The sequence below is a fragment of the Balaenoptera borealis genome (genome assembly GCF_965194805.1).
Source record: "Balaenoptera borealis genome assembly, chromosome: 13".
In the NCBI taxonomy this organism is placed as follows: Eukaryota; Metazoa; Chordata; class Mammalia; order Artiodactyla; family Balaenopteridae; genus Balaenoptera; species Balaenoptera borealis.
The window spans coordinates 58,719,206-58,733,896 of NC_138870.1; the positions used below are offsets into that span (position 1 = coordinate 58,719,206).

Below are 14,691 nucleotides of genomic sequence, written 5' to 3' on the forward strand. Positions count from 1 at the left end.
AGAGAAGGACATGACCTTGTTCTAAGGGACAGCCTGTGGCAGGGCCCATGCCCCTGGATCAGTCACAGCAATATCCATTGTCAGAGTCCTTCACTGCAAGTTCCAAGGGGCTGTCTACCTTTCTTGTCTGGGGTTTTCCTTAAATTAAATAGGCCACTGGATGGGTCCTGAAAATATTTTTGTTACATCCAGCATTTCACTTTTATGGGATCCATCCTGCATATAGTATTAGAGTCTACATTTAACTACCAAAATGATATCCATGTTTCTGAATTGACTATGTCACAAAAATATCCTTTACTCACTTGGAGGCTCCATTTCGAGCAAACAACTCAGTAATACACCGTTCATAAGATTAAGATGGGTTTTCACACTTCGAAAAGATTTATAAATATTAGAATTGTCCAGACAAAACTGCTGTTTAGAAACTGAGATCCAATCCACTGGGTGGGAAAACTACCTTCTCTTAGGATTACCTGTCTCTTAATAGAGCTAAGATTGTCTTTTCATATTTTGCCTTCAAAATATTTTATAAAGGAAAAGACTGTTAATATTTTAGAGAGCACTTCAGAAGGCAGGAACTGCTGGCTCTTCCTTCCAGGCTGGCCAAACATCTCATGTGGACACAAAGTGAAGAATAAAAAGCTCAGCACAACTCAGGGGAAAGGACAATAGAAGACCAGAGTAATTGAGTGTTTGGGCCAATTGTGGTGAGTTTGTGTTTATAAAAGTAGAGTCTACTTTTTTCTCTAATGGGAAATGAGAGCTATTAGTCTCTATTACTCTTTCTCTGTCTTAAATGGGTAAAAATAATTGAGTCACTGTCATCTGGTTAAAAATGTTTTTGCCATTTGTAAAGGAAATGCCTTTACTCTTTGGAGGATAACTTGAAGTGCCAACATATTTATTTTTCCTGGTTAAAATTCAAACCAATGAAAGTAAAGGCATCTGCAGAGAAAATGCTTCCACAACCTGAAAGGCCTCGACGGTGCACTGTGGCAGTTTGGAAGGTCAAACATTTGAAATTCTATTTTATTAAAATTATCTTCAAACTGTCTTTAGATTTCAATTAACTTAATGAAGCCATTGTCTTTGATCTTTTTCTGTCACATACAAAAGAGATGGAAGAATCAGGCCTCTGATACTTTTACATACATCTGGGGTTGGGGGGAGATGGTAGCAGGAACAAATAAAATTCTACACTGATGATTGGACTAGTTGTTTTCACGGGTCTGACCTGTTTTTAATTTCCTGGCAAACCAAATATTGTCATTAATCCTGGGGTTTCTGGTTTTGATTCCAATGAATTCCTTTGAGTCTCAGTTCTGGTTTTGAAAATGGAATGCATTTAATGTCGTGGCACAGCTAGTGGGATTTCAGGGAATAGAAGCTAACTATCTACAGAGTTGAGCAGAACCAAGATAATAATATAATATTAATGCTTAAGTCTGAGATACAAGGCTTCTTATTTACTCTCTTTTACTCTGCTTAGTTGCTTGTTGTGGTATAAAATATCAATGCAGGTACACTTATTGCTTTAATTACATTATTGTAATCCTAATGCGAGCACACAAAGACTTAAAACCATCAGTGGCCATAAAAGAGTAGCGTCTGCATAAATGAGCTGCTTCAGACCCCTACAGTACAGTACTCACCACATCCCTGCCACTTTAATGCCTTGTTGAAAAGTAATAACATCTCTGAGCTATTAAATGTTAAATCTACCTTTGACTCACTCATGAATGAGTGATTCAGTAAGGGATCAGTGTGCAGAGTTTGGAAGATTACAGAGCAGGTCTCAGGCACTGAGACTGTTGGCTACCTTGAGCCATCCTGCATAGAAGAAGAATTGTAGGAGAGTAAAGATCGGAATGTAAAGATCTAAGTCATGCCCTGAGTAGCCTTTGGTGGGATCCAAAAACTGGCGTCCAATCAGGCACGCAAAGAAGAAGGTGTAGACAGCTAGCGTGACAACCTGAAACAGAGAGAAACCCAAGTGAGAGCACAGCGCTGGCTGCCTGAGAGAGACAGCATGCCAAAGTGGGCAAGTAGAAAGAAAAATCACGTGCCAAGGATTTGATACCTGGGTGTAAACCAGCGGAATCCCAACCCAGTCATAACCAAATAAGAGGCTGCACCAGGAGCGAAATCGGTTCATTTCCTAAGCCAGAAACAAATTAAACACTATTTACTAAGGTGATGGGTGTGGTAATAAATATTTTCTGGGATTCAGAATATGGCCATGACTTTTAGGAATACACCTGTAAAATGATGAGACTTTGAAAGGCTAGAAATTGGTTCTGAAATCCACTCCAAAATGAAAATTTTGAAAATGACAAGCTATCAACATAATTCAACAATGTGCAAAAGGGATTGAGTACAGTTGGACATTTTAAAAAACATTAAGATAAATCAGGACTGTATAGAAATATCCCCTACTCTATTGAATTCATAATTTCCAACATATATATTGGCCCCAAGTGGTGGTAGGAAGGCAGTGGTTAATATTTTAAATAAATCATTTCTAAATTATGTGGAGAGCAGATTATTTTTTGTTTCCTCGATTGCTTTTGAAAACATGCTTACTGTAGATCTTAGAAAAAAGAACTAAATGCATCCTAAACCGTTCCCCCAACAAATGAAGACTTTAGAATGCTTCTATTGACAGAAAATCTATCCCTGTTTAAAGCAGGAAGGACTGGGATCCATTGATTTCTTTTTTCTCTATTGAACGCAAGTTATTATTTAAGACTGGGAGAAAGTATACGTTAAATTGGGAGCTGTTTTTAAATCATTCACTCCTTTTTGCCTACTCGAGGCAGGAGACTGTCATGGCACAAATCTCTCTAGCCCTTCTATAAATTTGTTTCTCAAATGAATTCAGGATTATTTCATTTAATGAAAACACAGTCTTGTTTCCTGGAGCATCTGGAAAGCTGGGTTAACCTTGGGATATTCCGATTTTGGGGAACTGACTGGGGGTGTTTATTTCTACTCCAGATTTGGTCTGGGATCCTGGAGCTAGGAATGGCAAATATGCCTTGAGGGCGCCAGATCCTTCTGAGCCCTGGCAGACGTTGCTGATCAATCAAAGAACATTTTCTTACAGAGCCTATTACAAAGCCTACTTCTGTTTAAAACAGAGTCTCTAAGCAACCACCTCCAATCAATCTGAGTTAAACTGTGTACTATTCTCCTCCTGCATTTGAGGGTTCTGATACTAGCCCAGTCTTTCTGGTTCCTTTGGAACCAGGATTGAACAAATTGGACTCGTCCAGGTCCAACCTGTTGCATCCAGGTCCCTGTTGGTCTCTGATTAGCATCTTTTACTGACAGTTTACTATGTACTTACAGTCATCAATGATTGCAGATCAACACTGTCTCTGATTCTACCTTCCTTCCGGGCTTTAGCTGCAAGATTTCCAAACCAGATGAATGGAACCCAGTATTTCAGATGAGGAGATTTGAGGTGTTCAAATAATTTTCTTTCATCTGCTGTCATAAAACCTTTACACAAAATAAAAATAGCTAGATTATACAGACTTGGTTTAGCGCTAATATATTACCCTATATATTTCAGTGTCTACTATGTGAGCATATAATGGGGGATATTCAAGAAATATAAAATAAAGGTTCCTGTCTCAAGTAGTTTTTACTTGTATCAGAGATAAGGAATATGTACTCACGAGCACGCGTGCACACATGCACACACACACACAAGTTATATATCGGTATAGGAGGCAATGCATGTGAGCAATCCCTAACAGAGGCGGCCAGTAGGAAGTAAGGTGACATTAAATGTGGACTAGGACATCTGGGGAAGGTCTCTTCTTTAGGTTTTGGTTTATTCATCTAAAATTGGGAACAAGAATACTTAGAATTGTTTGGATTAAAAGAATAAAATGTGATAATGTATACAAAGCACTTAGTACAGTGCCGAACACGTGAATCGCATAACATTTCATCCTGACCCCTCCTTTCAAACTCCTAATTAACCAGGACCTCTTCTGCGAAGCCTTCCTTGATTCCTTCCTTCTCCTTCCCCAGGGATTTCTCCCCTTCAGAGCTCCACCAGTGCTCTCTCTTGCCTTGTATTATGATAATGTTAGACACAAATGTTTCCCCTGCTAAGACCCTTTGGAAGGGCAAAGAGCATATTATCTTCGTAGTCCCCACAGCATTTCGCATATACTTTTTAAAATTTTTATTATTTATTTTATTTATTTTATTTTTGGCCACGTTGGGTCTTTGTTGCTGTGCGCGGGCTTTCTCTAGTTGCGGCAAGCAGGGGTTAACTCTTCCTTGCGGTGCACGTGCTTCTCATTGCGGTGGCTTCTCTTGTTGTGGAACATGGGCTCTAGGTGCGCGGGCTCAGTAGTTGTGGCTCTCGGGCTCTAGAGCGCAGGCTCAGTAGTTGTGTTGCACGGGCTTAGTTGCTCCGCGGCATGTGGGATCTACCCGGACCAGGGCTTGAACCCGTGTCCCCTGCATCGGCAGGTGGATTCTTAACCACTGCGCCGCCAGGGAAGCCCTCGCATATACTTTAAAAGTGCTTCTTTGATTTTTGTGTGCCTCTGTGTGTGTGTGTGTGTGTGTGTGTGTGTGTATAACACAGTGTGCTTGAGTTTGCAGTGACCTCTCTGAGCCTCAGTTTTCTCATGCGTAAAAGAGATGATAATATCTACTTCACAGGGGTGTTGTAGAATTACCTGAGATGAGGAACATACGTCAAAAGGTTAACATAATGCTTCACACATACTTAGCACTCAGTAAGTGCCAATAATATATTATGTGCACTTTTATTCACACCCCCACCACCTGCACCTGCACACCAGAGAAAGAAGAGATTTGAATAATAGGAGAGGAGGAATAAGGTAGCAGGTTTATTAACATTTATTGAATGTCTACTATGTATCAGGGTTTGTTCATATAAAGATGTCTTCAAAAGCTTGCAATTTACACTTGACATTTTATTTATTTTTTTTAGAGTTAAAATCATGATTTAATTACCAATTATTCTGTGATTTTTTTTTTTTTTTGGCTGCACCATGCGGCATTCAGAATCTTATTTCCACAACCAGGGATCGAACCCGTGCCCCCTGCAGTGGAAGCGAAGAGTCCAAACCACTGTACCATCAGGGACTTCCCCAGACTCTTTTTTTTTTTTTTTTAATTGATTAAGTAACTCAAATGGTACAAAAATTCAAAAGGGCCAAAGTAATATTAATGGGGAAAGTAAGTCTCATTTTCCCAGCGGGTTTCCCTCCCTGAAGGAAATCACTACAACCAGGTTATTGTGTATCTTTCCAGAGAAATATCACGGATTTCATATAGGCCAAATTTTTAAAAACACAAATGACTTTATACTCCATACTTATCTGCCATTTGCTTCTGTTTTTCAAGTTATATCTTGGAGATCTTTTTTTGTTAATATAGAGAGAGCAGCGGCATTCTTTTTATTTAAAAACAATTTTTTAAATAAATTTATTTACTTATTTTTATATTTTGGCTGTGTTTGGTCTTTGTTGCTGCACGCGGGCTTTCTCTAGTTGCAGCGAGCGGGGGCTACTCTTCGTTGCGTTGCGCGGGCTTCTCATTGCGATGGCTTCTCTTGCTGTGGAGCACGGGCTGTATGCATGCCAGCTTCAGTAGTTGTGGCACATGGGCTTCAGTAGTTGTGGCTCGCAGGCTCTAGAGCACAGGCTCAGTAGTTGCGGCGCAAGGGCTTAGTTGCTCTGTGGCATGTGGGATCTTCCTGGACCAGGACTCGAACTCATGTCTCCTGCATTGGCAGGCGGATTCTTAACCACTGCACCACCAGGGAAGTCCCATTCTTTCTAATGGCTGCATTCTAGTTAACTGTGTATAGTATTTTATATAAGTAGTCCTCTTTTGAATAGAGTTTTAAGTTGTTTTAATTTTTTTGCTACTAAAAATAATGCTGCAGTGACTCTCCTTGTACTTACCACCTTGACTTTTTTAAAAAAGGATTATATAGGGGCATGAGGAATCATTTCTTTTATTTATTTATTATTTATTTTTTTGGCTTCATCGGGTCAGTTGCGGCACACGGGATCTTTCATTGTGGCACACAGGCTCAGTAGTTGCGGCGCAAGGGCTTAGTTGCCCCGTGGCATGTGAGATCTTAGTTCCCTGACCAGGGATCAGACCCGTATCCCCTGCATTAGAAGGCAGATTCTTAACCACTGGACCACCAGGGAAGTCCCCCCACCTTGACTTTTTAAGTGGACTTTTAAATGTTCATTATGATTTAGTATAAATGCTTTCTGAATTAAAGCTTGTTTCTAAAACTGATTTTTGTTAGATATGAATTTTGAGTTACTTTTGATTCAGAAATGCAATCATTTGCTTATGAAATTCTAACACATTCAGATGAAAATCAACTTTTGTCCTAATGTGACACAGTTTGTATCCTTAACCATCTGTAATTGGTTTATGAATCTGGTTTTCCTGCTTAAAGTAATCCTCCCTCCTTACCATGTGGACTGAGTTTTATTTAAGAGGTGTTGCTGTAACAGAAAAGAACTCAAAGGAGAAGTGAGATGTGCCATTTTTAAAGTCACTGACCCATAGAGCTTTGGAGTTACCTAGATACTTGATGTGATCCAGGCCAGTGTTTTGAGAATATGGTCTACAGGTCGTGGGTGTCTCAATCACTTGTGACACCTATTATATATGGAGAGGGCTAGGCTCTACCATCACCTGCTAAACCAGACTCAATAGGGCAGGAATTCTTGACCCAGTGTTGCACATTTGCCTTATCCTGAATGCCTTTTAGAAAATAGCAGTGCCTTCACCTTATCCCCTGAGATTCTGATTCAGTTGGTCTAGAGTGAGGTCCAGGTGTAAGCATTCTTTTAATCTTCCTGGGTAATTTAATGAAATTGGGTCCAGGCATTTACATGTTTACCAAGCTCTGCAGGAAATTCTGACCTACAGCAATGTTCAAAAATCACTGCCCCACTGAATGAAGATTCTGTTTATTCAGTATTTGAAATAAACAGTAACAACTACAGAGCCAATATTTACCAACAAGAGACTAGTTTTAGATAAAACTCAGGTTATTTATATTAGCTTTGAAGGGGTCTGCCCATGCCTGGGGAATTGGACTCTCTCTGGTGGTCAAATAATAAGAATGAGTCTGAGAATTCTTGTCTTGTTTCTCAGTGCATTTCAAAGTTGTTGCATGATCTAGATAATCTGTTTGGTTTTTTAAAAGACTTGCAGAGTATGATTAAATCTGATGATAAGAAGTTAATAGATGGACTTAACCTGTCTTGGCTCTGTGCTTGAAGACTAGCAACCCTTCACCTTTTCCCTGGAAGACTATTCTCAGACATTTCATATCAGTTGTCTAACAGTTATAGTCTTGGGATTTATAGTGCAGTTTCCAAAACTGACTGCATTTATATACTGGCTGCAATCTCTGTCATTTGACCAAAGAATAACTTTACCTCTGGTTATTTTTTATTCAGGAATATGGATCAACTTATGCTGGCAGGTCCTTTCTTGGCTTCTTAGCAAAAAGCAAATATGCAGAGTGAGGGTTAATTTAATGCAAACCCTAAAGCGAGAGTTAGGTAACCTCCCCCCAGTCCCTGCCGTGTAGCACACCCACTGATTGGAAAGGGACATGTAGAGCTAGGAAAGCGCGGTGGTGGTGGTGGGGGTTTAAATGTTCAGCCCAAATTTATTGCGTACTTTACTAGGTGCTGTGAAAGATGAACTAGACATTAATGTATCCTCCAAGAGTGTACAGGCAGAATAATTTTTGTTATTTCCTGCAGGGTTACACATCTTATCCAAAGTAACCCCATCTTTGGAAATTGAGTTGTTGGTCCATTGAAAGAAAAGTCTAGATTGTTAATCAAATCAATTCAAAGAGCATTTGTTATTACATGGAATGTTATCCTCATCAGTGCCTCAGGCCATTTTAACCAGAGACTGATGATATATTCAGAATGTGGTCATTATCCTTGTCTCTAAGGCTATGTTAACCACAGGTATTGATTTGCTACAGTTTGGCTGCACCATCAGTTGGCTGGTGCTCACACTACCCTGTCTCCTTCACATGTCTGTCTTCATGCCACGCTCCCTCAGACCCTATCCACACCCTGACGTTGCTATTTTATTCAATATCTTGCCATTACATTTGCCTTGAATTTCTCTTGCTATCTTTTTTCCTTCTGGTTTTCTGGCTAGTTCAGCTCTGCTCAGCAATTTTCATATTGCATATCCCAAAGAACCCTTTCTAATATTTCAAATCAGAGTAAAAAAAAAATATATATATATATACATATATACACACACACACATATATGTTTGTATTTACTTGTGTCTTGAATTGTGGTTTGATGGAGTAGGATCTGCTACTTTAAGGCAAAATTTTATTGCCTTCAAACCAAAGGACCAATTAAGTCCATTAATAAACAATATTCTGGTAATCGCAGATTCGGTTGAAGCTGAGGCAGATGTCTTTTGCCTTTAAAGCAGAGTGTGTACATGAGACTCTATTAGGAGAAGAGCTAAAAGCTCTGCTTCTCAAAACTTTTAGGCAGGATGGGTTTATTGCCAATTCTTTCTGAAAGAGAAAGTTGTGCATTCAGCATCTTAGCCCTTCTCAGAGATGACTTTTTCAGGCACATTGCAACAAGCCTGGCTCATTTTCCTCTCTGTACTTTCCAAATGAATGGAATGAAGCCACCAGATTCAACTGCAGCCATTCTTTAAATTCAATGGTAGAAATTTAGAAATCCCTGTCAACCAGGAAAATCAAAGCGAGGCAAAATGGGATTGAGAGAGAGATGGAATCACACTGTGAAGGCATTGTGGAGGGCAGTATTCAGATATATATATTTTTAACCATGAACCACAGTAAGATATATTTGTGGTTCCCAAAACAATTATTGGCTCTTCTGTGTGAGGTGCTTTCTGATATTTTCTGTTCTGTTCCATTCCATTCCATAAAAAATGCTGGCTCAAAGCCATTAAAATGATTTAAGAACCCAATAATAATTTACAACCCACAGTTTGAAAAGCTTGAAATAAGATATGGTTGAGTAAGATCAGTTTCTGGGTTAGCAATGCTGAACGGAGACAGAGAAACTCCTCTTTTCCTAATGAGTCAAACACGAGTGAAACATCTCTAGTCAGCCGTATTCCTGTCTCTAAATTAGTATCCTATTTGGTAGTTCACTGCCTTCTACACATGATGCACAGGAAATATCATTCACAAAATCAGTGCTCTTAACTCCTGGCCTGCCCAGGTGGCCCAGAATTCCATTTGCTTTGGGTAAATAGATCTGAGGCAATTTGCAGATAAAGTTGGAGGAGTTAATAGATGCGCTGTGGTGCAGTGGTTCCTAGACTTTGCTGCACATTAGAATGGTCTGGGGAGCTTAAAAAACTCCTGATGCCCAGGTTGCACCGTACACCTATTGAATCCTAGTGTCTGGGGGTGTGAGGCACCATAAGTATTCTTAAAAGATCCCTAGCGACTCCATCTTATAACAAAGTTTGGGAACAACCGCACCTAGTACAGAGTCACACAGCAAGCTGGCCATTAACATCCTTGTTCTGGCTCAAACATAGTGATTCTGGGGAGCTTGTTTAGAAGTGGATTTCTGGGGGCTTCCCTGGTGGCGCAGTAGTTGAGAATCTGCCTGCTAATGCAGGGGACACGGGTTCGAGCCCTGGTCTGGGAAGATCCCACATGCCGCGGAGCAACTGGGCCCGTGAGCCACAACTGCTGAGCCTGTGCGTCTGGAGCTTGTGCTCCGCAACAAGAGAGGCCGCGATAGTGAGAGGCCCGCGCACCGCGATGAAGAGTGGCCCCCGCTTTCCACAACTAGAGAAAGCCCTCGCACAGAAATGAAGACCCAACACAGCCAAAAATAAATAAATAAATTAAAAAAAAAAAAGAAGTGGATTTCTGGATCTCAAGCCCCAGAGATTCAAATTTCATAGGCTGTCTGGGAACCTGCAATTTAAATAAGCACCCTTGATAATTCGATGAATGTGGTGGTCTACGATCATCCTTTGAGAAGCATTGATTGGCGAGCCATGATTTAACTCCTAAAACAGAGCTGTGGTGAACCTTCAAACATTGGGCTGAGACTGCCCATCCACGGCACTAATTCAAGGAGGTGTGTACTTTCTCTCCCATGAAGAGCCAGTGTGCATGGGTGAGTCAAGTTGCACTCACAAGACAACATTCAGTCTATTCTGGGCTCATCACGTGAGACTATAGGGGTAACTGACTCAGCCTGTAAAAGTTCAGCCAACAGAGGAAAAACTGGCACAGCCATGAATACCACCATCCCCTTGATCATCTCTCCTGTAACACAGAGCAGTGGGAGATTTCAGAGACCAGGGAACCCCAGCAGCACAGAATGCATCAGGAAAAACGTGAACAGCAGATCACAGGGCAGAAAGTCAATATTATACAAAATGCATTCGATTTTACTTAACGAGAGACGATTACAGATTAAATGATCTAAATGTGGGGCTAGCCTTCCAGCCAGTGCATCTAAAGTTAGAACTTTTATCTCAACAGTCACTTGACAATTGGAAGCTGGTTCAGTTGTATTTATGCCTGTTAACTGTATGTCACTAAGAATCCTGATGGGGTCTCCACAGGCTTCTCTCGTCAGGGCAGAAGCTCAAGGAACTTCATGTTAAGATTCCAGGCCTTTAAGTAAACAAAACAGTGTCCTTTCCTTAAATTTTACTGTCTTTTAACCACTCTTACAGGCTACCAAGCACAGAAGGAAACTATTTTAGAGAAATAGAAATGCAATGGAGTGATGTGAAGTTCAGCTGTAAATATATTTGTGCTTGTCTCTGAAAATGATTCATAGAAGAAAACATTTGTAGTAATCTTTAGTGATGCTCGAGGACAGGGACCTCGCTTTCAGCTGTGCTCCAGTGCTCAGCACAATGCCTAGCGTACCGTACACATTCAGTAAATCTTTGTTAAATGAGCAAAAGCACGACAGATTTAGTAACAGATTTAGTAACGTTTCTTTTAGAGGAATGCATATAATTTCCCATTTCCTTTTTTTGTGCTTCTGGTGAAGAATTTTGAAGGGAAATGTTTTCTCTCCTGATCACTGTGAAACCCCAGATAAAATGTTTTGATTCAGTCTCATACCGTAACTGTAAGCACCCAATTAAGGCCTTCACTTAAATTGGCAAAGATCTGGAATTGTGCACGTGACTTGACTTAGAATGAGTGACATCTTCCAAGGCAGGTGATTGAAACGACTGGAATTTTCCAGGGCAGGCTTGTAGCCAAGAGGGAAAATAACAGAGACTCCTGGGTTACAGCTCCTCTGCGAAGTAACTGTTTGATAACAGACCAGTTCAGGGAATTTCCAGCATAATAGACATTATTTTGCATTCAGTTGTTACATTTCTATTTTCATGGGAGCATAAGTAAAGAAATTTTAATTTTTAATTTGAGAAATGTAACCTGTAACATCAAAGCGTATGTATTTCCCAGAATAATGTAACTTGAGTGTCCAGCTTAACAGCAAGGAATGTCAGGGACCGGCGGGTAAGTGACCTAGCTCACCAGCTATAGTCAAGCAATTGCCAGATGCTTCAGAAGGAGATGCTGATCTTCATTCTCTCCGTCCTCTCACTCTTTTTCTCCTGCTAGTCGTGAATCTTTGTGACAGGGACCCTCCCTGAAGCAATACAAAGAGTTTGGAGGGAAACTCCCATTGCCTTAAAGCCCCCTGTTTCTCAGAGTGTGATCCAGGGACCCCCTTCCTCAAAGTCTCCAGGGACTTGTTAAATACACTCATTCCTGGACCCCAGCCTAGACCTACTGAATCAGAATCTCTGGGGGTGATGTCTTCGGGTCTGCGTTTTTAGCAGTATTGATTTTTTAACACTATCTAAAGCGCACTGAAGTTTGAGCACATGTACTTTCCCTGACAGGTGGGTTTATGTAGGGAGTCACCTGACAAGAGGTTTTTTTGTGCCCTCAGCATTGCCTCCTGCCTTTGCCCCTACACTTTTGGGGCCCCTGTGCTTTACTACCAGCCCTCTCTGCCCTCAGGCAGAGCAGGTGCCCTGGCTCTGGGCTCAGGGCACCTGCCAAACATTTTCCGCCATCCCTGAACTTCCTGTTCTTCCCAGAAACGTTGGCACAGACCAAGGACAGACAGAGAGAGGTGGAGACACGCACCCAGTTGGGAGAGCTTGGAAACTGACCCCACGTGCAGACTGAGTTGGCCTTCTCTGTTGGGGAGCAGGAAGTCTGGTAAGTCTGTGCGGCCAGCCGACAGAGAGTCTGTGCCCATCCATGCGGGTGGCCGTGAGGCAGACCAGGAAGGACCCTGCCTGTGAAGCGTGTCCCCCAGCTTGGAAGGCAGTGGCTCAGAACCTTTGTCCCACCACCTAGCATGCAAACCTTGCGTTCCTGTGGGCACATGCTGGTCCACTACCCCTTCTTCTGCCTTTCGAGAAAACACTTGGGGGTGAAAGAAAGTAGTAGAGACCTTTACACTGCAATCATCAGTGATGGCCCCAGAGGGCGCCTGCCAAGGCTTCATCCCCCTCCTGTCGCCCTCAGTACTCTTCCTCCTTCAGACGCGGCACAAAAGCTGACCGAAAACTTGAAGTGAGAATGATGCTCGTTGTGTCCAGGCAGGACCAGGTTCAGGTCCCCTAGATGGTAGCCTCTGAGCAGACTGCTCAGAGGCTACCATCCAGAGCACTTCTGGAGCCTCCAGCATGATCGAAACCTTGAATTCACCCTTTTCTTAACTGTTGCCGTTTTGTTATTAGTAATGAATTATTCGGTGAATGCCAAAGCCTTTTACCCCAGGGGTGAGAAAAAGGGTTAAAAAAATGAGCATCCCAGAAAAGGCTCCTTACTTCTCAAACTTCAGTGTATAAAAAGAGCAACATAAGAGCATGTTTAAATGCAGGTTTTCCAGGCCTTACATACAATGGTTCTGATTCAGTAGGTCTGACGTGGGGCTCAGGAGTATGCATTTTATTTTATTTTACTTTTTATTTATTTATTTTTTTAAAATACATTTTGTTTATTTATTTTTGGCTGCGTTGGGTCTTCATTGCTGTGCACGGGCTTTCTCTAGTTGTGGTGAGTGGGGGTACTCTTTGTTGCGGTGCATTGGCTTCTCATTGTGGTGGCTTAGGCTCTAGGCACTTGGGCTTCAGTGGTTGTGGCTCGCGGGCTCCAGAGTGCAGGCTCAGTAGTTGCGGCACATGGCCTTAGTTGCTCCACGGCATGTGGGATCTTCCTGGACCAGGGCTCGAACCCGCGTCCCCTGCATTGGCAGGCGGATTCTTAACCACTGCACCACCAGGGAAGTCCCAGGAGTATGCATTTTAAATAAACAACTCAAGTTATTCAAGATGTAAAGGGCCCATGGGTTTGTGGATCACACCTTGAGATATACTCGTGTAAATGCACATCACGGAGCAAATGATTCCCCTATGCCCTTGGAATGGTTGGGGGTACTGGTGGTAGGGGAGAGAGAAGTATTCGAGTGTTCCAAATGCCTTGGAAAGGGGGAAAGTGTCGATGCAAGTACTGACCGGTGTTTGTGTAAGTTTGATAGGGAGTGAGTGTCGGTATTATGAAAAGTGCACCTAAAGGAAATGAACTCAGATCATTCTCCCATGCATCTCGCCGTTTCTACTTGCCCCTCAGACCTGAGCACAACTCAGGCCTCGTTGAGCTCACGTCTAACCAGAGGCCCTAAAGGCCTCTCTGTCACCAGCCACCCCATGTGCTTTTAATATGAAGGTGACGCTGAGAGGATAGATTCGCTCTGAGAATTGGGCCTGGAGTCCGATTCCTATCAGAATGCGCTTTCTTCTTTCCAAGGATGTGTCAGGACTAACAGAAATGTCACCTTTATTCATCCAAGTAAACTTTAGCTGTCACTCAGCCATTTGGAATGGGCCAAACGTTTCTCGTTTGTTTTTAGGACTTTTTTTAGAGGTCGAAATGCTTATCACATTTGATCCTTTAGACATTAGGGTAAGAAAAATAAGTTATCAAGTGGCATTTTAAACTTGGTCATTCTGATGCAGTATTCCACTTTTAAATTTGGAGGAAGGGTGGCAGTTAATTTTTTTTTAAGTTCCGACTGGTTTTACATCATAATATACCTGTACATTTGCCAAGCCCTTTGTACCCTTCATCTGAATCTGTAACCGACTCCTTGCTCCCCATTACTTTCTCACATCTTGCTCTGTAGCCCTAACAATGGCCTCTACACTCCTCCTTCCTTATTTCCACCTTACCTTTCACAGTCTCCTGGTCATAGGGGATCAAGAAGACCTAGGATGTCATATCAAATGAGTCTTCTAAAGTGACCAAAGGGCTATGTTATGCTGTTGTACTAGATGATTTCATTATTAATAACAAGAACTCATGTCACACCATGTGCCGGGTACTGCTCTAGGCACTGCAAATATTAACTTATTTAATCATCACAACAAGCCTATGAGGTATATGAGGTAAAAGGTATTATAAATCACTCTAAACTCACTCTATGGATGAGGGAACTGAAGCATTAGAAAGGTAAAGTAACTCAGACAAGGTCATGTAGCCGGTAAGCGATAGAGACGGATTTGAACTCTTACTCTGTGTTCTTAGTCACTATCTATGTCGCCATCTGAGAA

At 41.7% G+C, this 14,691-nt stretch overlaps 1 protein-coding gene across 15 annotated transcripts in view; it reads right to left on the minus strand.

Moving 5' to 3' along the window:
• Positions 1 to 14,691, minus strand: part of BEST3 (bestrophin 3) — an 82,299-nt gene that overhangs the window by 50,899 nt on the left and 16,709 nt on the right. For 11 of the 15 annotated variants that reach the window (XM_082351627.1, XM_082351626.1, XM_082351623.1 and 8 more), the window contains 3 exons: positions 3,353 to 3,507; positions 2,084 to 2,161; positions 1,823 to 1,975 (listed from right to left, as the gene is read on the minus strand). In XM_082351627.1, the coding sequence (XP_082207753.1) occupies positions 1,823 to 1,975; positions 2,084 to 2,161; positions 3,353 to 3,507 (386 nt within the window). Of the gene's footprint in view, positions 1 to 1,822; positions 2,162 to 3,352; positions 3,508 to 14,691 lie in introns of all 15 variants that reach the window. The other 4 variants (XR_014233562.1, XM_082351614.1, XM_082351622.1 and 1 more) reach the window with 3 other exon arrangements.